This window comes from Narcine bancroftii, chromosome 14, assembly GCF_036971445.1.
Source record: "Narcine bancroftii isolate sNarBan1 chromosome 14, sNarBan1.hap1, whole genome shotgun sequence".
NCBI classification, from domain to species: domain Eukaryota; kingdom Metazoa; phylum Chordata; class Chondrichthyes; order Torpediniformes; family Narcinidae; genus Narcine; species Narcine bancroftii.
In genome coordinates this window covers 23,939,856-23,962,256 of record NC_091482.1, presented here as the reverse complement: position 1 = coordinate 23,962,256, position 22,401 = coordinate 23,939,856, and the positions used below count along the sequence as shown (strand labels likewise).

The window sequence follows — 22,401 nt, the reverse complement described above, 5'->3', positions numbered from 1 at the left end:
TGATAAAATGGTCACACTCCCACTCAAGCAAACCCTTACTCATCACAGAGCACTGATGGCATAGGGATCACTTAAAGTGATGTGTGAGTGGAAAGAAAAAGGTTGAGAACCACTGTGACCATTTTATCACCTATTCCCGCATTCCTTCCGGGGCAGATCTTTATCCTGAGAAAACGTTTCATTTGGAGCAGTAGGTCAGCGGTAGCGGGGGAGAACAACCACAGACTGATGGGGATTAGGTTAGATCCTCAACTCCACAAATGCAGACTTCATATCACCAGTTTCCAAGCGATGGGTCATGGAGTGAGCAGTGCTGCCAGATGCCCAACCAGGCGCGAAAGCCAGCCCCATCCCGTCTGTGGTGGGCCCACTGCGCACACGCCAACCAGCTGCAATTAAAAAAAACCCACCCTATATCCATCCGCCAGTACTTGTGCATGTGTGCACGAAGAAACATGCTGTGCATGGCTTACCTACCTCGAGACACTGCATTTCACACAGTAAAGTGTGTCTCTGCACCGCCCCCCCCACCCCCCCTTGCCCTTTCTGCAGATTCTGCCTCTTAATTTGTCCTCCATTTGGGGTTGTAGGGCCAACATCTAGCTCAAGGTGGCACTGGACAAAGCATGGTCGGCACTAAGGGGAGAGTATTCGCAAGCACTGCCCCCCCCCGCAAGGTGTTGTGCCTTCATATGCTCGTGGCCATTGCCCGCTGCCAGACCTGCTCCTGCCCACGTCACTCAGCCCCCCAAAAAGCGCAAAAATTCTTAAAAGGGGCCCAAAAACCTGCAAACATTCAAAAGATCTCCAAAAGAAGCCCAATTAGGTGGGAAAACAGCCCATCTGGCAACACCCTGGCAGGAGGGTGAGGGAAATGAAGACCCTGGGCTCTGGAACAGGTAGGATCTTTTCTTTTCTGGATAGCCTAAAACATAATGGGATGAACAGTGAGATTTCCAATTACCCATATCCCCATCTGATTCCTTTGTTTCTTTCTTTTTCCCTACCCACACCCCCACTCGTGATTTTTAAAAATTGTAACAAAGAATGTTTATTTTTAAAAAAACAACTAATCCCTTGCAGACATACTTATCCATGGTCTCGTGCACTTCCAGACTGAGACCATCCACAAATTAGAGGAACAGCACCTCATCTTCCTTCTGGGTACCCTCCAGCCAAATGGGATTAACTGATTTCTCTGATTGCCATTAAATCCCCCCTCCCCACTGTCACCATTCCCCAACTCTGACTCTCTCTCTCTCTCTTCCCTTTTCCCTGTCTCCTTTTACAGAGCCAAAATCAATTCTCTTCTCTGCACACCTCCCCCTCCCATTCTTCAGTGTTTATTCAGATGTCTGTTACATTTGTGGCCCGAAATGTGAAGTTAATGAAACATTAAACACAAGTTTATCAGGTAAACTTCTCCGAGTCTTTATTTTCCAGTTTCCTTTGTTCTCCTGCTTGTGTTCTTATCTCTCTCTCATACCACGTGACTTCCGGTACATCTCGTACATATTCATTATCATGACATCCCTCCTTTAATCAGAAATAAACTTTACCTTCACTTACCAATATCCCTCGGAAACATACAAACATCGTAACATTTATGATATAAGATTAAATACTGTCCCAAAGTTCTTATTAAAACTATGGCACAAAGTCTTCGTATCGTTTGGGCACTTTCCGGTTTCGTTTCGGCCTGCCTGCGATATTGTCGTCGCTTCTCGGTTGTTCACTCTCAGCGTCGGAAATACTGCTCGCCACGGCTTCGGGTGTTTCTGGCGCTCTAGTCACTTCATCAGGAGTGCTGGTAACTGCCTCTGGAACATCATCAGGTCTCTCAGTTTCAGTATCTCATATTGGCCTTTCAACCTCTTCGCTCGATGTATCTCTGGACTGGTACCTTTTTACACTTGATACATTTCTCTCATACAGTACTCCAGTCGGAGACTTGACTGTCACCATACTGCCACTTCTGGATACGACAGTATAGGGTTGATGGTAATAAGGTGTGTCTAGCTTACCACCAGTTTCATGCCTCACTAGAACATTATCTCCTGGCATGATGTCTGAATACTTGGCTCCACGTTTCGAATCTGTGTACAGCTTTGCTGCACCTTTCTTTTCAGCATCGTGGTCCCTCATCTCCTGGTCGTCTCGGATTTCCTTTATTTCTGGCATTTTTGTGCAGATTTTCCTCCCAAAAAATGCTTCTGCAGGACTTTTTCCAGTGGTTGCATGAGGCGTTGCTCGATAGACAGCCACATAAGATAGCAATGCTTCTCGCCAATTTTGTCCTTTTGCGTGTGCAATTCTCAATCGTTTTTCAATGGACTGATTTTGTCTCTCTACTTCTCCGTTGGCTTGCGGCCATTTCGGAGTTACTTTATGATGGTGGATACCTGTGGTCCTCATATATTCCGCAAATGTCTCTGAAATGAATTGTGGACCATTGTCAGAGTATAATGTAACAGGTAATCCATATCTTGCGAATATCTCTGCTAACGCTTGTATTGTTTTTTCAGTGGTTGTGGACTTCAACACCACGTACTCATAGTATCTGCTGTAGTAATCTATCACTACCATAATTGATTCACCCGTCGGTAAAGGTCCAAGAAAATCAACAGCTACGTCGATCCATGGTCCTGTCGGAAGTTGCGTACTCCGGATCGGTTCTGGTGGATTACTCCTACTTGTGATTTGACATCCGTGACAAGTTTTAACAAATTTCTCTGCGTCTTTATCACAACTTGGCCACCATACCTTGGTCCTGAGGTTTTGCTTGGTACCAACAATACCTAGGTGTCCTTCATGTGCTAAGGATACGATCTTCAGTCTCAATCTTTGCGGAATCACCAATCTGCAACCTCTTAATACACACTGTCCGATGCAACAAAGTTCGTCTCTAATGTGAATGTAAGCCTTGTGAGTACACTTGTCCCATTGTCCACTCTGTATGCATTCTCTTACTTCCATGAGTTCTGGATCAAGTTCGGATTCTCTCTCGACTTCCTTCGTAGTCACAGCTTTTGGTGTCGCCTGAATAGCTACGAAGCGTACAAAGCTCTCTGTTTCTGTTCCCAATTCTGACTTGGATTGTGGACCTCCATCCTTCACCAATCTGGACAGCGGATCAGCAATGTTTGTTTTCCCTGCAATGTGGATTACTTTATATTTGTAGGGTTGTAGTCTGAGTACCCATCTCTCTATTCTGGCACATGGTTTGGATCTAGGTGCATAGATCACCTCTAATGGCTTATGATCTGTGATGAGTTCAAATTCAATGCCGTATAAATATGCATGGAACCTCTCACAGGCCCATACAAGTCCGAGTGCTTCTTTCTCTGTCTGAGAGTATCTTCTTTCCACATCTGATAACGATCTGCTGGCATAGGCAATGATTCTTGGTCCTCCATCATGCATCTGGACCAACACGGCTCCTAAACCAACTGGGCTGGCATCCGCTATGACTTTGGTTGATGCCGCCGGATCGTAAAATCCAAGAGTTTTTGCATCTGTCAGGCTTTGCTTTAGCGCTGTGAACGCTTTCTTCTGCTCAGATCCAAAATGAAATGGTACACCTTTCCTGGTTAGTTTCCTCAGTGGTTCTGCCACTGTAGCGAAATTAGGAATGAACTTTGCACAAAAATTGACCAATCCCAGGAAACTCCTCACCTCTGTTGCGTTCTGAGGTGCACGTGCCTCTGCAATAGCTTTCACCTTGGCCTCTGCACACGTGGGTTCGAATACCATCCTCGTCGCCAATGTCACATTTGTGGCCCAAAATGTGAAGTTAATGAAACATTAAACACAAGTTTATCAGGTAAACTTCTCCGTTGTCTTTATTTTCCAGTTTCCTTTGTTCTCTTGCTTGTGCTCTTATCTCGCTCTCATACCATGTGACTTCCGGTATATCTCATACATATTCATTATCATGACAATGTCTTCCTGTTTTTTTACTTATTCCTTGAACAAGGACTCAGGTCCAAAATGCCGATATATATCTTTACCTCCAATGGATGCTGCAAAGCTGGCCGAGTTTCTCCAGCATTTACTGTGTGTTTTTACTCAATCACGTCTGCAGACCTTCGTGTTTCACTTCATCCCCAGTTGGTTCACCAATTCCATCTGGGCCCCTGCCCCTCTCCCATCTTGCCCACTCCCTCCCACCCACCCTGGTCCTCTCAACAACCCTGCCGCATCTCTTCTACCCTGCCCCACTCCCTCCTTCCCTTCCCCATCCCTTTCATCCTCCCCTCTCTCCCACCCACCTTGTTGCCCTCTCCCACCCACCTTGTTGCCCTCTCTCCCCCACCCACCCTGCCCCCTCTCCCCCACCCACCCTGCCCCCTCTCCCCCACCCACCCTGCCCCCTCTCCCCCACCCACCCTGCCCCCTCTCCCCCACCCACCCTGCCCCCTCTCCCCCACCCACCCAGCCTCCTTCTCTCCCCACCCACCTTGCCCCTGTCCCTCATGCACCCTTCGTTACCCTCCCTCCCCACCCACCTTCCCTCCCTCCCTCCCTACCTCCCCACCCACCCACCTCCCTCCCTCCCCACCCACCCACCCTCCCTCCCTCCCTCCCCACCCACCCTCCCTCCCCACCCACCCTCCCCACCCACCCTCCCTCCCTCCCCACCCACCCTCCCTCCCTCCCTCCCTCCCCACCCACCTTCCTTCCCTCCCTCCCTCCCCACCCACCTTCCCTCCCTCCCCACCCACCTTCCCTCCCTCCCTCCCTCCCTCCCTCCCTCCCCCACCCACCTTCCCTCCTCCCCTCCCTCCCTCCCCACCCACCACCTTCCCTCCTCCCTTCCCTCCCCACCCACCTTCCCTCCCTCCCTCCCTCCCACCCACCTTCCTCCCTCCCTCCTCCCTCCCCACCCACCTTCCCTCCTCCCTCCCTCCCCACCCACCTTCCCTCCCTCCCTCCCTCCCCACCCACCTTCCCTCCCTCCCTCCCTCCCTCCCCACCCACCTTCCCTCCCTCCCTCCCTCCCTCCCCACCCACCTTCCCTCCCTCCCTCCCTCCCTCCCTCCCTCCCCACCCACCTTCCCTCCCTCCCTCCCTCCCCACCCACCTTCCCTCCCTCCGGGCTTCTGTTAGTCTTGGGGAGGAGTTTCCCTTTGCGCCCTACCCTGACTAGTTGAGTTCTTGGACGACCGCGAGATCCTTTAGCACTTATTTATGTTTAATATGCAACAGATCCCGGTTCTGATCACTCATCACAGCGCACGGACCGAACGGGTGTCACCAGCCGGGACCCCGCGGTGTCAATAAAGTTGGTTGAATCCCAGCGTGCACCGCGGCGTGTCATGGCGGCGCGGGGAGAGTCGTGAGCACCGGGATCGTGTTTCCTCCGCCTTTTTGTCTCGGGCACCCACCGATTGGGAGAAGGAGCTGTGTGGGTGGGGGAGGGAGGACGAGGAGGAGGAGGCTGGCATGTGGGGGCCGCTTGTCGGCGTTATGTGGTCGCTCAGCCGCCCCGGGCTGGTGAGCGGGGAGCAGCAGCGCGACGAAGGTGAGGCTTCCTTCACCCTTCGGTTCGCTGTCAGGAGCAAGGACCGACTTGCACAAACCTGATCTGTGAAGCGTTCTGTTTAGTACGGGTTGCAGCCGTGGGCCAGGCCCACTACCCCCAACCCCCCCCCCTCAACCCCCGTCCTGCCTGATCCTTCCCCCCCCAACCCCCGTCCTGCCTGATCCTTCCCCCCCCCGTCCTGCCTGATCCTTCCCCCCCCCCGTCCTGCCTGATCCTTCCCCCCCCCCGTCCTGCCTGATCCTTCCCCCCCCCGTCCTGCCTGATCCTTCCCCCCCCCGTCCTGCCTGATCCTTCCCCCCCCCGTCCTGCCTGATCCTTCCCCCCCCGTCCTGCCTGATCCTTCACCCCCCCCCCCGTCCTGCCTGATCTTTTACCCCCCCGTCCTGCCTTATCCTCCCCCCCCCGTCCTGCTTGATCCTTTCCCCACCCGTCCTGCCTGATCCTTCCACCCCCCCGTCCTGCCTGATCCTTTCACCCCCCCGTCCTGCCTGATCCTTCCCCCCCCCCCCCCCGGCCTGCAGAAAGACAGCAAGAAGAACGTTGACTTATCAAATATAATTTGCCTTCTTGATTCGCACCTTTTATCCTCTGACAAAATCGCCACTTCCATTATTCTCAATTCAATGGACTTTTGAATGTTTCACCTGTTTGGAAAATGGGGTCCAATTCTTGATTAGATTTCATGTCAGTGGTGACCAAATTGCACTTTTTTTTCCTGTGTTCTTTTTAATATTCATACTTAGTTATCTTTTGTAGTTTGCATGATAATTGCTTATGTACTTTTCTTGGGAGTTACTTGAATTTATCCTACAGGATTCACCAGGCCTGTATTTATCTACAAACTTGCAGAAGCATTCACAGGCAACTGAGGGTAGAACAAAAGAAATAGCAAGCAAAAAAGATAGACTAGGAGTTAGACCAGGATTTAAGGCTTGGGTTTTGTTCAGGGGTAAAAAAAAGAGGTAAGGAAGCTGTGAGATTCAGGGAGAATATTTGAAAAAACAGCAGACAGACATATTGAGGCAAGGCAAAGGAAATGTGACTGGCATATTGAAAATAAACATTAAGAAAAAGGAAAATATGCTCAGCACAACAACTTTCTTTTGAATGGTAACATGTAGATTTTAATATCCCCTGACAGAATAAACTTAGACACGGAGAACAATAACAGGCCATTTTGCCCCACGAGCCCGTGCCATCCAATTAACCCCATGCGTTTCAAACGGTCAGAGGAAACCGGATGGAGCCCTTGGTGAAAACCCACACAGCCACGGGGAGAATGTACAAACTTCTTTCAGACAGCATGGGATTTGAACCTGGTCCCGATTGCTGGTGCTATAAAGGTGTTGGTGCCAACCATGCCACCCTAAACTGGTTCTTGTTTGAAAGCATCTTTGGAGGCTGAAGCTTTAAAATTTGAGCCACTGACAAGCATGGAAAAGGAATGCAAATTAGGAGTTTGTATTTGCTGACATTGAGGCTTATTTTCTCTTCAGTTTACAGTTTTGAAGCCTGGAGCTCTTTGAAGAACTATGCATTGTCATTGTGGCACATTAGACACTACATCTGCTCTTCCATTGTTGTCGCTATGGGAATTTGGGCAGTTCTTGAGTTTCTGAGTAAAACCTATAACAAGGTAATAAAGTCCATTGAGTTTAATAGTTATGTGTTTTGTAATAGAACATGGCAGTAATAAGATTTATGTTTCTGACAGCAGCTCTGCTGGGCTATCTTCCATAATGCTGTCATGTGTGGAATGAATACTTGACATTTCCTCATTAGTGGAGTGCATTGAGTGGAGATTGGCATGTATCTTGCCTCTTGGACATGAGTACATTTAAATCATAGCTACTGCTTGGAAGAATAAAGGAAAGAGACGCAACATTCAGATTTCTTATGAATAAATATAATAAATATTTAGAATATTGACTTGTTTCTTAGTCCAGGGACTTTTTCTGAAACGTGTTAAACAACAGTTTAAAAACAACATGGTACAATTCATTCATTGTCACTTTTACAGTGAAGGATAAGTGCTTTAACTTTAATTAAGCTCATATTGTTTCTGAGAAATTGACTAGTTTCTGCTGTGAAAATATTGAGTGTTTATTTTGTTTATGTATCGAACTTCTTTTGAGCAGCAGAAGGAAGTAGTAAAAGGTATCATTGTACCAAACATACATGAAGAAATGATTCAAAATGGGCATTTATTCCAAGAAGAAAAAGAAATCCATGTTGCTGGTGTGAAGATTTTCTTTGGTTCTCAGACAGGTACTGCAAAGGTATGTGTTTGATCTTGTATTAGATTAAGTTGATTAAAGATCGATGTAATTTGAAAAAAAATTCACTCTTGACAAATTTTTGACGTCTTTTAAACAAATTAATAGATATTTTCTCAAATTAGTGTTAACCAAGCTCAATGTCTTTTTAATGTTATTTTAAAATATAAAACACAGCAGCTAATAAGAATTGTCACCTTTGGTGAATATGTATGCATTATTGAATGCTTATTTGCAGTTTTTATATCACATAAATGTCAATTCACAAGTTCAAATTATACCATGGAAACTGGATGAATAATCTGGAGTAAAAGATCAAGGAACTGTTAGGTTGATGTAGAAATTGAGCTGATTAACCTGTGGTCTTCCAAATAATTAAATGTCCTTGCCTGATCAGCCCTGGACCCAAAGTATGATTCATATAGTATCTGAAAGGAACAAAAAAAAATTGAGTTGAAGAACAGTTAGAATTAGGATATTAGTTCTCGCAATGACAACAATGCCTTGTCCTAATGATAGAATATGGAAAGATTCTGCTTTCTGCTTTTGAAATTCATTGCCTGCTTGTTAATGTTCTTGAAAGCTTTGTGCCTAATAGCAAAGATTGGTACTGAGTACTACATGTCATGGTCCATTGCTTTGTGATAATACCATTTATTGACCAGGGTGTATGTTAGAATATTTCGAGGATGATTTTAACCCTTTCGCTTCATTAATTTACATGTGATACTGATTGTGCCAACATATCTTGCTATTGAAATTTTTGGATTCATCCAGTAAGTCAAGTAGGCCATTTTAAATCTCCAAAATTCACGCAACAAAACTAGGCAACAAATAAATGTGTGAACATAAAATGGACATTGCCTTCTGTTTGTCTGCATGTGTTTGATGTCTGTATGTGCATTTGTGGTGTGTTGCTCTGAAGACAGGAAAACACTGTTTTGTTGTGTTGTAATGTGTAATCGGATGATAAATAACTTGAATTTGAGCTTCAGGGGAGTAGATTCAAGGCAGATAGGAAGAAACTGCTTCTCTCAGAGAATAGTGAATCTGTAAAATTCTCTTCTCAAGAAAGCAATTGAGGCTGCTCATTGAATGGATTTAAGGCACAGAGCTCCTGTTGGGAAAGAGATACAGGAGTATCAGAGCCAGCTCCACCAGGCTGAGGAACACCTTCTTCCCACGGGCAATGAGAATGCTGAACGACTAAAGGAACTGCTCACACTAACCATCTGAGACTCTCATTCGTACAAAACAGTATCTCTATAAATAAATAAATAGAATTCTTGTCCTTGAGTGTGCATTATGTCTGCATGTTTTTGCATCGAGGACTGGAGAACACTGTTTCGTCGGGTGGTGCTTGTACAATTCGATGACAATAAACCTGACTTGACTAATTGAATCACACACATACATTGGTGATTTGTATCGTGTGAAGGATGAAAACATGAAGATGTGTTGCGAGCTACATCTGAGTTGAAGATGCTGTGGCCACACTGAAGTATGTTAATTCTGGACAGGCAGAATGTCACTGGTGTGTCTTTTCATTTTGAAGAGCTTTTCTTAAAAAAAATTCTATCATTCTAGGGGTTTGCCAAAATTCTCGCAGATGCTATACAGAAATTTGGATTACCTGTAGAAGTTATTGATCTGAAGGAGTATGATCCTGACGATAACCTGGTGAATGAGGTTGGTTTTTCAATATGCATCAGTTTTTATATTGCTAATATGAAAGAAGATAACAATCATTTATTGAAGTGGATATGCAATAATCGGAATGGTTTGCTATTTCATGTATGGGAATGTATTTCAAATCAGTGTGATTCTAACACCGAACAAAACCCAAACTCAAATGCCTATTCTATCAGAGACCCTGTTCATTTCCTGTATGACCTGTACCCTACCTGAATTATGTTTGTAATTATTACTGAATAAGAGAAGATACTCTTGCAATAGGAATTGCAAGAGTCAGAGGTTCTCATCCCACTACCTACAATCGATTTTAACCCAGTATCCTAAAGGTGAAAGGCTGGTTTAGCCTATTTATTGTCACTTGTTTCCCACACAGAAACGTTATACAATAAAATGTAAAATGTATTCTCTTAAGGTGCAGTTTTTTTTTCCCTAGAGTTGCACTTCATTGTAAATGTAAGCACCCTTGGTTCACTCATTTGAGGAATATAAACAATACAAGCTGTGTTAATATTATAAATGTAGCTAATAACATTAGCTAATAACTGCCCAAATAACATTCGAGAAGTTGCCCGAACACAGCTGATTTTTCACTGCCAATATCATTGAGTGGGTTATTTTCTATTTTTGCATCATACAATTTGACTTTATTTACTGTATTTTGGCATCCTACAAAGTTTTATTCCAACAATCCATATTGTAATTTTTAATATTCTGCAATGCTTATTGTCAAAGTCTTCTGTTGTAAGATTAAAAAAAGTCCAGGTAGTTAATTACTTGCAAATTATTTTCAATATGAAATTATATTCATACAATATTCATACATCATGTGTAGGACCTAAATCTTGATTAAAGTATCTCTACTCGGAAAATAAGCCCGAGAAGAATGATAGATAAGCTGAAGATGGATCACTTAAATATACTTGAACGTAAAATATATTTACGTCAAGCAATTTTTAATTTTTGTATGTTCAGATTTCTAAGAAAACTCTATGCATATTCATGGTTTCCACGTACACTGATGGACAACCAACAGAAAGTGCAGCCTGGTTCTGCAAGTGGTTGGAAGAGGCAACACATGATTTCAGATATGGGAAAACCTATCTCAGAGGCTTGCGATATGCTGTATTTGGATTGGGCAATTCTGTTTATGTGAATCATTATAATACTGTAAGTAACTTGTCTTTGCATTTGTAAAATTGATGTCTCAATGTTCTGCCTTGTACATACATTTGATAAATATGCTTGTGCAGTCATTGAATTATAATATAACATTCTGTGGTTTTATTGCATCTTGGCCTGTGTCTGACAGTTGGAAGAAGGTTCCTCTAGAGCAGGGAATGGAAGGTTGAGAACCACTGCTCTTGACCCAATTGTTACTAAAATATTTTTGCCTGAGAAAAATTGTCATCGGCCAATTTCCTTTGGAGTTATGAAACCGTGCACATAACGAGTCAGTTAGGTACAATTAAAGCAGTGGTTTTCAAACCTTTTTCTTTCCACTCACATATCATTTTAAGTAATCCCTTAATCACAGAGCACTTATGACATAGGGATTACTTAAGGCGGAATGTGAGTTTAGAGGTGCAGTTTGAAAACCACTGCTCCAGAGCAGTCATCAACACTGATCCTATAAGTCTGTGTTGTACGGAGCTAAAATTCTATTACAGAGTACAAGCTTCTGGAAGTCTATGAGGTTTGTTTTTCTACCTTTTTAATTTCATTATAACAGATTGTTTCAAGATTCTTGCCAGTGCACTCAGAGGAAGAACAATTGGTCCCTGTAAACTGGCAGTAAGATGAAAACTATTTTAATGAGTATCCCTTGTTAATTGTACAAACGTGATTAACATCATTCAACAAATGCAGTCAGTTTTTCCTGATAGTAGGAATTTCAACATCGTCAGGTGATGCCTTGAATTGTTTGTTGCAAATGAACATACTTCAATTTTCGGTTGCATATTATTTTCACTGAATGGTGACAGTTGACACACTGTTAAGTAATAGGAAAGATATACTTTTGAAATAACAATCTTTGAGGTTACTCAAGAGATTTGTAATTGCCTGCAAAGTATCTAGAATAAGTTATTTAATTAGTACTGATGCAAAATATTAAACCCTGGAGGTATTCTGGTAAGACAGCTTCTGTGGAGAGAATGTTAATGTCAGTGACCACACACCAAACATGTAAATTTTTAAATTTTGTATTGAAACACTGCACTACTTATAAATATTATGTTACAGTAACTTAGAGTCATAGAGATATACAGCATAGAAGTGGACTTTTGGCTCATTGCGCCCATGGAGACCACCATGCCTAATCCCACTTATTTGCTTTGATTCCATATTCCACTGTACTTTGTTCATTTAGGTACCTGCCCAGATTTTAAATGTTGTTACTGCTCCTGCTTCCTCCACCTCTTTTGGCAGCTCATCCCAGTTACCAATTACTCTTTATATGAACATTTTATCTTTCAATATCCATTATACCTCCTCCCTCTCAATTTAAATTAATGCCCTTTGCTTTTAAGCACCATCACAGGGGGAAAATGACTCTGGCTCACTTTCCTAATGATTCTTCTTACAATTTTATATTTCCTATCAGATCACTGCTCAGTTTCCTTAGTTCCAGGGAAAGCAGACCAAGCCTATCAGATTCACAAGATATAGGAGCAGAGGTTGGCCCATTGACCCTTGAGTCTGCTCTGCCATTCTAATCATCCCAGTCAGCCCTATTTCCCCTCCCCCTGGCTTTCTCCCCATAACCCTTGATGCCCTAACAAATCAAAGTCCTGTCAATCTCTTTCTTGAATACACCCAATGATCTTGCTTTCACAGCTGCCTGTAGCAACAAGTTTCACAGACTTGCGACCCTCTGACTAAAGACATATTTCCATGTCTCTGATTTAAATTGATGCCCTTTTATTCTGAAGTTAGGCCCTCTTGTCCTCAAATACCTACCATGGGAAACATTCTTGCCACATCTACTCTGTCCAGGCCTTTCAGTATTCGAAAAGCCTCTGAGGTTCTCCCCTCATTCTTCTGTACTCCAACTAGTACAGTCCAAGAGCCGATAATCATCCCTCATGTGCTAACCTTTCATTTCTGGTATCATTCTAGTGAATCTTCTCTGAACGCTCTACAATGTCAGGACGCCTTTTTTCAAATAAGGCATCTAAAACTGTACACAGTATTCCAAATGAGGTTTCACCAGTGCTTTATAGAGTCTCAACATTACATCCCTGCTCTTATATGCTATTCATCTGGAAATGAATGCCAACATTGCATTCACCTTTATCACAACTGTCTCAACCTGGAAGTTAACCTTTAGAGTATCTTGCATGAGGACTCCCAAGATCTTTGCACCCTAGAATTTTGAATTTTCTTCCTATCTAAATAATAGTCTGCCTGTCTATTTATTCTACTAAAGTGCATGACCATACACTTTCCAACAGAGTATTTCATCTGCCATCACTTTGCCCGTTCTCCTAATCTATCCAAGTCTCTCTGCAGCTTTTTGGTATCCTCATCAACACCTGACCTACCACCTAGTTTTGTATCATCTGCATATTTAGCCACAAATTCCTTTATTCCATAATCCAAATCACGTAACACTGACCCATGCAGAACACCGGAATTTGTGAATATGAAGATTTCATTTTTCTAAATTCACTGTCTGGCATTTTATTTTCAAGATGTTTGTCATTTTGCGCGAGGTATTTCAATACTGCTATTGTTGTCCTGTAGTGAAAAGTTACTCAACACTATGACTTCCCAATGAATATGAAACCCATACAATTTGTTCCAAATATTTAAAAATCTTCATTAAACTAAACGCAACACCTCACAGTTGTTCATGTTAAATTCCATTTACTGTTTATTCCAGCTGGACCAGATCCCTCTGCAAGGTTTGAAAACCTTCCTTGCTGTCCACAATGCTTCTGATCTGAGTATTGTCTGCAAACTTGCTGATCCAATCACCACATTGTTGTCCAGATTGTGGATCTAGATGACAAACTATGCTGGTCCCAGCACCGATCCCTGCAGCACACCACTAGTCCAAGGCCTCCAGTCTGAGAAGCTATTGTCCACGGCCACTCACTGGCTTCTCCCACACAGCGAATGTTTTTGAATATTTTAATATGAGGTTTCACATCCAAAGTACAGAGTACCTATGGATAGATGTTAAAATTCTCAAAGATACACTACACTTAAAATCACCAATGCCTGAAGAGGGCGCACAAAATCAGTGAACCGGTGCGGACTCGAAAGGCCAACATGGCCTGTTTCCGCTCCGTAAATGGTTATATGGTTATGGTTACTACTGGTAACTAAGCAGAATAGGATCCTTTTCTTTCAACTCTCTGTTTCTTGCCAACCAGTCAATGCTCTACCGATGCTAATATCCTTCCTGTAATTCCACGGACTCTCATCTTGTTTAGCAGAGTAATGTGTGGCACCTCGAAAAAAGGGTTTTTGTAAGTTCAAGTACACAACATCAACTGCATCTCCCATGTCAATCCTACTTGTGTTCAGGCAATATGTTTATGAATCTTTTATGCACTCTCCCCTGCTTAATCACATCCTCCTTGTAATGTGGTGACCAGAATGACACATGATGTTCCAGGTGTGGCCTAACTAGCATCTTGTACAACTGTAACATGATGTCCCAACTCTTGTGCACACCACTCCATCCACTGAAGGCAAATGTTTTCTTCATCATTTTGTCCACCTGTGCCACCAGCTTCAGGGAACTATGTGTCTGTATCTCTAGGTCTCTGTTCTCAGCAGTCCCCAAGCCCCTGTTGTTCACTCTTTATGTCCTGTCCTGGTGTCATCTGCAAACCTACTAATTAAGCCACTAGCATTTTAATCTAACCTAATATAGGTGACAACAGAGTACCTAGCACCACTCCCTGCAGCAATAACTGGACACAGGTCTCCAGTCTTTTCTACCAGCTGGTTGACCAGCTGGTCTCTCTCCCAGACCCCCCCCCCCGCCCCCCCCCCAGCACCCCACCACCCAATCAATCAACTTGATCTACCAGGATCGTTGTCTGAAGAGAGAGTGCAAATTCATTGAGGACCCCTTCCACACACACTGCATCTTTCATCTGCTCCTAGTGCTTTGCGCTGAGGACCAGAGAACACTGTTTTGTCAAGTGTGGTGTCACGAACATCTTGTAAAGTTGTAACATGATGTCCCTGTTCTCTGTGTCCTTATCAATGAAGGCCAGTGAGCCAAATAGCTTCACCACCCCATCTACCTGTGTCGCCACATTCCTGGAACTATGTATCTGTACACCCAACTCTATCTGTTCTATAATGCTCTTATGCATCCTAAAATTCATCATATAAGTGATACTCTAGTTTGACTTCTGAAGTTAACATCTCATCCAAGTTGAATTCTGTCTACCATTCCTTTGTCCACTTTCTTATTTCATCTAGATCATTGGTTTCCAAACTTTTTCTTTCCACCCACATACCATCTTAAGTAATCCTTATGCTCTGTGATTAGTAAGGGATTACTGTTTTAATCGTACCTAATTGACTCGTTATGTGCATGGTTTCATAACTCCAAAGGAAATTGGCCAATGACAATTTTTCTCAAGCAAAATATTTCAGGAACAATTGGGTCCAGAACAGTGGTTCTCACCCTCCCCCCCCCCCACCCCCCACATATATTCCACCTTAAATAACAATTTACTATCACAGAGCACCAATGCCATAGGGATTACTTAAGGTGGTATGCGAGTGGAAAGAAAATGTTTGAAAACACTGATCTAGATTGAGCTATCAGTTTTGCATCAAGTGTATTTGCATTATATCATGGGTCCTCTACCGGCACCACCTATGGCTCCTAGAACGCTTCCACCAGCGTTGTCTCCGCTCCATCCTCAACATCCATTGGAGCGCTCACACCCCTAACGTCGAGGTACTCGAGATGGCAGAGGTCGACAGCATCGAGTCCACGCTGCTGAAGATCCAGCTGGGCTGGATGGGTCACGTCTCCAGAATGGAGGACCATCGCCTTCCCAAGATCGTATTATATGGCGAGCTCTCCACTGGCCACCGTGACAGAGGTGCACCAAAGAAAAGGTACAAGGACTGCCTAAAGAAATCTCTTGGTGCCTGCCACATTGACCACCGCCAGTGGGCTGATAACGCCTCAAACCGTGCATCTTGGCGCCTCACAGTTTGGCGGGCAGCAGCCTCCTTTGAAGAAGACCGCAGAGCCCACCTCACTGACAAAAGGCAAAGGAGGCAAAACCCAACACCCAACCCCAACCAACCAATTTTCCCCTGCAACCGCTGCAATCGTGTCTGCCTGTCCCGCATCGGACTGGTCAGCCACAAACGAGCCTGCAGCTGACGTGGACTTTTTTACCCCCTCCATAAATCTTCGTCCGCGAAGCTAAGCCAAAGAAGAAGAAAAGATAATAACACAATGATCTATTTTCTGAGATTGTAAGCCTTAGCTGTAATTCCCCAAATTCAGTTTGCAGAGCTCCTCTCTCATTGGTGTCAACGTGGACCATTGCCTGTGATGCTTAGCCTTCCCTTTCAGAATGTCTTGTGTATGCTCAGAAATATCCTCGATCATGACACCAGGAAAAACAAAATAGCATCCTAGAGTCTCATTCGCGACCACAGATACACTCTGTACCCCTCTCTATAGAATCCTCTATCATTACTGCTGATCAAGACATTGATCAAACCTGTTGTAATGTATTCCCTTTGCAGTTGCTGCAGTTATATTCCCGAGCCAGGAATTAATTTTTCATGATTACCCTCCTGGCGCTTCAACATTTCTTTGCTAACGTTATTTTGTGTGCTTCATGTTATATACGTAACATTATTGGGAACAATAAAATAACTCATTTTAACATGTGACTATACTGCACACATCTTTACAGGTTGGTAAAAACATTGATATGTGGCTGTGGATGTTGAGTGCCAGCCGCATTATGACCCGTGGAGAAGGCGACTGCAATGTGGTCAAGAGCAAACTTGGCAGCATCGAAGCTGATTTCAGAGGATGGCAAGCCAAGTTTTTAAGCAGACTTTATACACTTCAAAAAGGAGATAAAAGGGGAGAAAAAGAGTGCGATGGTACCTGCAAAAAGGGAAAATGCAAGTCCAAAGAGAAGAAGCGGAAAGAAAAATCCTTTCAGCCTGATGAAGTACTGGGAGAGATAAAGGATCACAGTAGTGGAGAGGTAATTTAGGGCCAATTAAAAATGCTTTTGTATTGAGTATTTGCATTACAATTCTGGCCTGTCATCTTGCATGTGGCAGAGGATGAATTTCAACTTGCATCTGTAGTGTGGTTTCACACTTACTGGGCTCTCAGGATACAGCATCATCCCCACTTAGTTTGTGGATGTATACGATCTTTGCTTTCAATCTGGCCCAATTTGCCTTTTACAATGGAAAACAGAAGATGTTCAAATTGTTGAGTGACCACTTAACTATAAGGAGGAAAAGAACACAGTTGTGATTCATATCTGATGGGTATTCACTCTGGATTATTTTTTTCCCCATCTGTGGTCATTGGGAAGGATATTGCTAATGGAATGTTTGCCTCCTGCATTATTAATCCTGTATTATCATTTATTGGCCAAATATTGATAATGATTTATATTAATAAATTAATTTCTTGAATTAATCCATTTAGTTGCTTGTATTTCTCTCATTATCCTTTCATTTACACTAATTTCTGCTTCTTGCTGCTAATAGCAGTCAAAGTAAAGCTTTTTCCTCGATAAAGCTCTAGGGGTCCTTGCTGGAAAAGTTGAGTATCTGTTGGCATTACTAAATATTGAGTCTTCAAGTGAGGTTCCAGTACTAGTGGCTAGGACAAAGGTATGACCCACTGTGGAACTCTCACGTTTATCCAGAGAGTCTCTCTCCCAGCCCGCCCCCCCCCCCCCCCACCACCCAATCGTTATCTGAAGAGAGAGTGCAAATTCATTGAGGACCCCTTCCACACACACTGCATCTTTCATCTGCTCCTAGTGTTTTGCGCTGAGGACCAGAGAACGCTGTTTTGTCAGGTTGTACTTGTGCAGTCGGATGACAATAAATTTGACTTTTGACCAACATATTGTTGAAGTTGAGGCAAAATCTATAATTGAAGGCAGTATCTTGGTCCTAGTCCTATGCCAGTCTATAAGATGGGTCACTAAAGTGTTTATACCAACTGAAACTCAAAGTCTCAACAACTCTTGATAGATAGCACCAAAACTAGTCTAGATTAAGACCCATTTCATCTTGTTACCATACCTCAGACCATGACTGCAAACTATCAAAGAGATCACCTTTTTGGTCCCTATATGAGCGCAGTACATCTGGTGTACCCCAGCCAATTCTAGATTTCCAGTTGCAAGAAATATTTTGTCCCATGTGCTGGGAAGCCTTAAAGCTTTACCCTGGCTACTGTTTAAAATCACAGGACATTATCTGAAAGTTTCTCGTGTGAATAATTTTTCTAAGGATGTTTGGCTGCTGTATATTTAACTTCAAGGCAATTGCTTTTGTTCATTTAAATATCCATTAGTCTCAGCTCTTCATTGTACATTTAATGTTGTCACCCTTTTTTCCATGCTTATCCATGTGTAAAGATGGTCGAATTTTTCCTGTAAATTACTTAATGATTCAAATGGTTTATTAAGCAACAGATATATAGTTTATGGTCATAATTTTTTAATGTATTAACTGCTGTTAATATTGTAATCTTCCCATGCTCTTATTTGCATGTTGTCTTCCAGGAAGAACTTTTTGAAACAACCAGTGAAGAAGAATCAGGGGTGGAAGATGCAACAGAAGGTGGTTCTGTCATCGACGTAGAGGATCTGGGCACTGTATTAAACAACATGAAACAAGCAAAGGTACATGTCCATTTATCATCCTTGGAAGATTATTGCAACAATCAACCAATATTGATTCAATCAAACAGGGTTGTAGGACGGAACCAAACTATGCTTAAGTAAGACTGCATATAATAGTTTCTTTCAGCGCAAAATGTATATTGGCTTTGTTCTTATTATTTTGTCAGTGATGAAAAGTGCCCTGGTTTAGCTATTTTTATTTCATTTACTATTTGATTTAGTGTATAAGACATTTAGTGCTTAAGGAGAATTCCTTTAGAGAATTTAAAGGCATTTTCAAATATTACTTTTGTAGCAAGACATGTTTTTCCATTTATCCCAAATAACAATTCAATATATTTATAGTGTTCGACTTGAATGTTATCTTTTCACCTTGCTTATCCTCTTTGTCTATGATAGCATTTCTTTGAATCTCAATCTTGGGTTTTACATTGTAAGACTTGCCCTGTCATTAACAAAAATTAAAATACCCTTCGAGACTGTGCAACAGGTAGTTTTGGGTGTTGCCAGCATGGCTAAGATGTGTCTATTCTTGAATTCAGTCTTTGCCATGTTTCTGTGAAGGTGACTGTTACAGTTTGTTTTCTGACCTTATTGCAAGGCAGGTTAAATAATACTTTATCATAATTTGTTTGGACTTCAGTATTAATTCCCAGCTGCCCAATTCAACCAAGCCTGTCTCTTCTGGAATTGAACAGAGATAATACTACATAGTAAATGCAGTCACCACACATAGAGGCAATTTCAAGGACATTTCCAATTTTTTTTTGCAAGATTTTAAATTTTAAAAAATTTGCAGCATGGTTACAGCCCCTTCCTGCCCACAAACCCATATCACCCAAATTCCCCAATCAACCTACAACCCCTGTACATTTAGAAGGGTTGGAGGAAACCAGAGCACCTGAAGGAAACTCGAGCAGACAATGAGAGAACGCACCTGGGTTGCTAGCGCTGTAATAGTGTGTGAACTGTGCCACTCTCATTTTTCACTGGAAAATAAATGTTCTTTTCATTTTGCTTATAGTATGTGGGTATCAGTGACAAGGTTATAATTTTTTTTTTTTGCCTATTCCAGGCAGTCTATCTCCTTTGTCTAATTATATTACAGGATCCTTGCTGAGACATGTACTGTCAGCTACAATTGTTCATTCTGTGCCAAATTACATTGAAAAACAAACTAATTAATGAGACTGAGAGAGGGCAAATGACAATTATTTTTAAGTTGTTCATCAGTGATTAGAATGAAAAGGATGAAGTCTCTCAATTGTAAAAGTTGATTCCTGGTGCCTGAGGGGCTTTTGACAGTAATTAAAACCCTCCTTTGAAAATCCGCTCACACTGAAATGAACAAGCCCTGGATTTTACCAATAGAGTTATACAACACAGAAGCAGACCCTTGTCCATGCTGACCAATGTGCCTGAATTTGCCTGTATTGGCCCATATCCATTTAATCCAATTAACTGTCTAGATCTCTTAACCATTGTAATTAGACAATTCTCATCTTTAGTGGTATCTGTAACTTCTTTATGTTGTGCACAATTGAATGTTAAATATCTCCGTAAGGTATAAATAGGCTTTGGAAGAACAGTTCAATTTAGATGGCAATTTCGAGCTCCTTGTTCAACCACAGACATGTATTTTCTGGATCTTGTTATCGGATTACTGTTGCGTAGCCATCTTTGATTGTTTCTAATTGTAAATCCAGCCATTGCAGGAACAGTTCTATGTAGAGCATACTTATAAAGGGCATACCTCAGGCTGTAGTTATGAGCTGCAAACTACATTCCTGTTTTGACTTTCATTCCTCACATTTATTTATTGAACACTGCAAACATTTCCTATCTACTTCCACGAGGACTTTGGGATTTATGACATTTGCCTTTCGAGCTTATGTGACTATTTAGTAGATTTTGCATTTTGTGCAGGACAGACATTATTCAGTTCCATTAGACACACAGGATCATATAACTTGTCTGGAATGACCACAAATACAGTAGAATCTGATGAAGAATTAATTTAATCACTTAATGGATAAAAATCTCTCATCGGTCTTGCACTGTTAATTATTGTAAATCAACATCATTTAATGGCCACACCCGATTGATTTCTTTTTGTTCTGCATTAACTAATCCTTTCAGTGAATTGTTTACTTTGTGTTGTCTGCACGTCCTCAATGGATTGTTCTTTAAATACCTGTACATGTACTTGGTTTCTTACTATTTTTAAAGGAACTGTAAACAAAACCCATGTGGGTCTGAAAGATGCATATTTTGGTACAGTGAATTCAAAATTCGTATATAAATAAAACAGGAAAATGTAGACACCGTGTTTGAAGTAAAAGCACAATGCTGGAGAAACTCAGCAGGTCAATGTAGCTAAGATAAAGATACATAATCAAAGTTTCAACCTGGAGCCCTTCATCAAGGTAACCTCGAGCCCAAAATGTTGGTTATCTTTGGTACACTGTTTGACCAGTTGAGTTTCTCCAGCCTTGTGTTTTTTTAAATCTCCGGTTGGACTTCCAAAAATAAAATAAAAATGTAAATGTCAAACATGAAGTTCCTGAAATAAAAATTAAGCTGATAGTGGAGTAAATAATAAAGATGACACAGAAGCATTAAAAATTATGTTTAGCCAGGTGCCCAACTCAGCTTCTTTCTGAGATCCTCAATTTCACAAAAGCAAGTCTTTAGAAGAATAGCTGAGAGTCCTGCATGGTGCAAAGGATTTGGGACCAGATGTGGAGTTGAAGTATGTTCTGGCCAATCTGTTGTAGTACCTTGGTACCTGTACTGCAGTGTGGAAAATTGCCCATCTAGTTTAGATAGATTGGCAACATGGTTGGTATAGACATCATGGGCTGAAAGGCCTGTTCCTGAGCTAGCTATATTTTTCTGTGATCTATATTCTATTTACCAAATGCACTGCAGTAATGAACTTAGGCTGCCCCAACAGTATTTCCCAAATCTCAGACCTCTTCTTCCAAGAAGGATGAGGATTTTGGATACATGGCAGCACTACCACATTAAGGTTTTGTATTAAGCTGGAACATTAAAAAAAATTGGATCAAGAATAGGCAATTCAGCCCCCTGTGCCTGGTTCACTAATCAATAAAGTCATGGCTGATCTTTTGCGTAAACCACACTTTCCCTTATTCCTTAATTCCCTTCATTTGTGGAAACTATTCATCTCTGTGTCTTTATTGTCTTCTGTGGGGGGCGGGAGGGGGGGGGGGAAGAGGAGAGAGAGAAATGTCTTCCTATCCCTGCCCTGAGTGATTCATATCCAAATTTTGTTGTCCCACTGTATTGAGTGACTAAAAAAATGACCAAAATTTGTTTTTTTATGAGCTTTGTGTACTCCCCACCCATCCCCACCGCTCGAGTCAAATGTTTACCTCAGCTGTTAAGTAACAATGGTAGGTCACTTTGTCATTGATGATAAAATGGTCTAAAAACCCCGTGTAGGAACCCATTCTTGCTTATAAAATGCAATTCAATTGGAAAAAGGAATTTGGGTAAAAGAACATTGCAATATGATTATTTCTGGGAGCACAACTTTTCTGTATCGCAGGGGTTGATTGTATTATCATGTCAGCATACTTGCGTGGGCATGGAGTAGGCCCCATCGCGGCTGGTGACACATCTGTAGGGAAATATAATGCGCGTGTGCGGGCTGGAATGGGTAGAGCTGGAAGAACATAGTGGTTCACATGCATGTGTGGGGCTCAGAAGGAGGGAAAGGGGGCGCCGTGGTCACTTGTGGGTCTAGAGCTGGAAAAAATAACATGTCAACACAGGTGCTGAAGGAATTGAGTGTGTCCTCTTCACTGAAAAAAGATCCAGCAATCTACAGTATGTATAAAATATAAAACTAATACCCTCATCAGACACAAGGTGGTTCTGTTACTCTGTGTCCTTTCTTGGTTTTCTCTGGCACTAGGTGGCACTGCTGCTCCGTTCCTTGGCATGGTCTGTCTTTTTTTAAAAAAAAACT

The 22,401-nt window shown here is 42.5% G+C and overlaps 1 protein-coding gene and 1 long non-coding RNA gene across 5 annotated transcripts in view; one reads left to right on the top strand and one right to left on the bottom strand.

Annotated features, from left to right (window-relative positions):
- The first annotated feature begins 610 nt into the window (after positions 1-610).
- Positions 611-22,401, top strand: part of tyw1 (tRNA-yW synthesizing protein 1 homolog (S. cerevisiae)) — a 125,870-nt gene continuing 104,079 nt past the window's right edge. The window contains exons 1-7 of one of the 4 annotated variants that reach the window (XM_069912061.1): positions 611-899; positions 7,042-7,181; positions 7,684-7,824; positions 9,409-9,510; positions 10,489-10,683; positions 16,431-16,733; positions 18,285-18,404. In XM_069912061.1, coding sequence (XP_069768162.1) covers positions 875-899; positions 7,042-7,181; positions 7,684-7,824; positions 9,409-9,510; positions 10,489-10,683; positions 16,431-16,733; positions 18,285-18,404 — 1,026 coding nt within the window. In that variant the 5' untranslated portion in view covers positions 611-874. The other 3 variants (XM_069912062.1, XM_069912059.1, XM_069912063.1) reach the window with 3 other exon arrangements.
- Positions 1,407-5,278, bottom strand: LOC138749967 (uncharacterized). Its single transcript, XR_011348979.1, has 2 exons — positions 5,141-5,278; positions 1,407-1,536 (listed from the first exon to the last, which is right to left on the bottom strand). It is a non-coding gene; the product is annotated as an uncharacterized lncRNA (long non-coding RNA).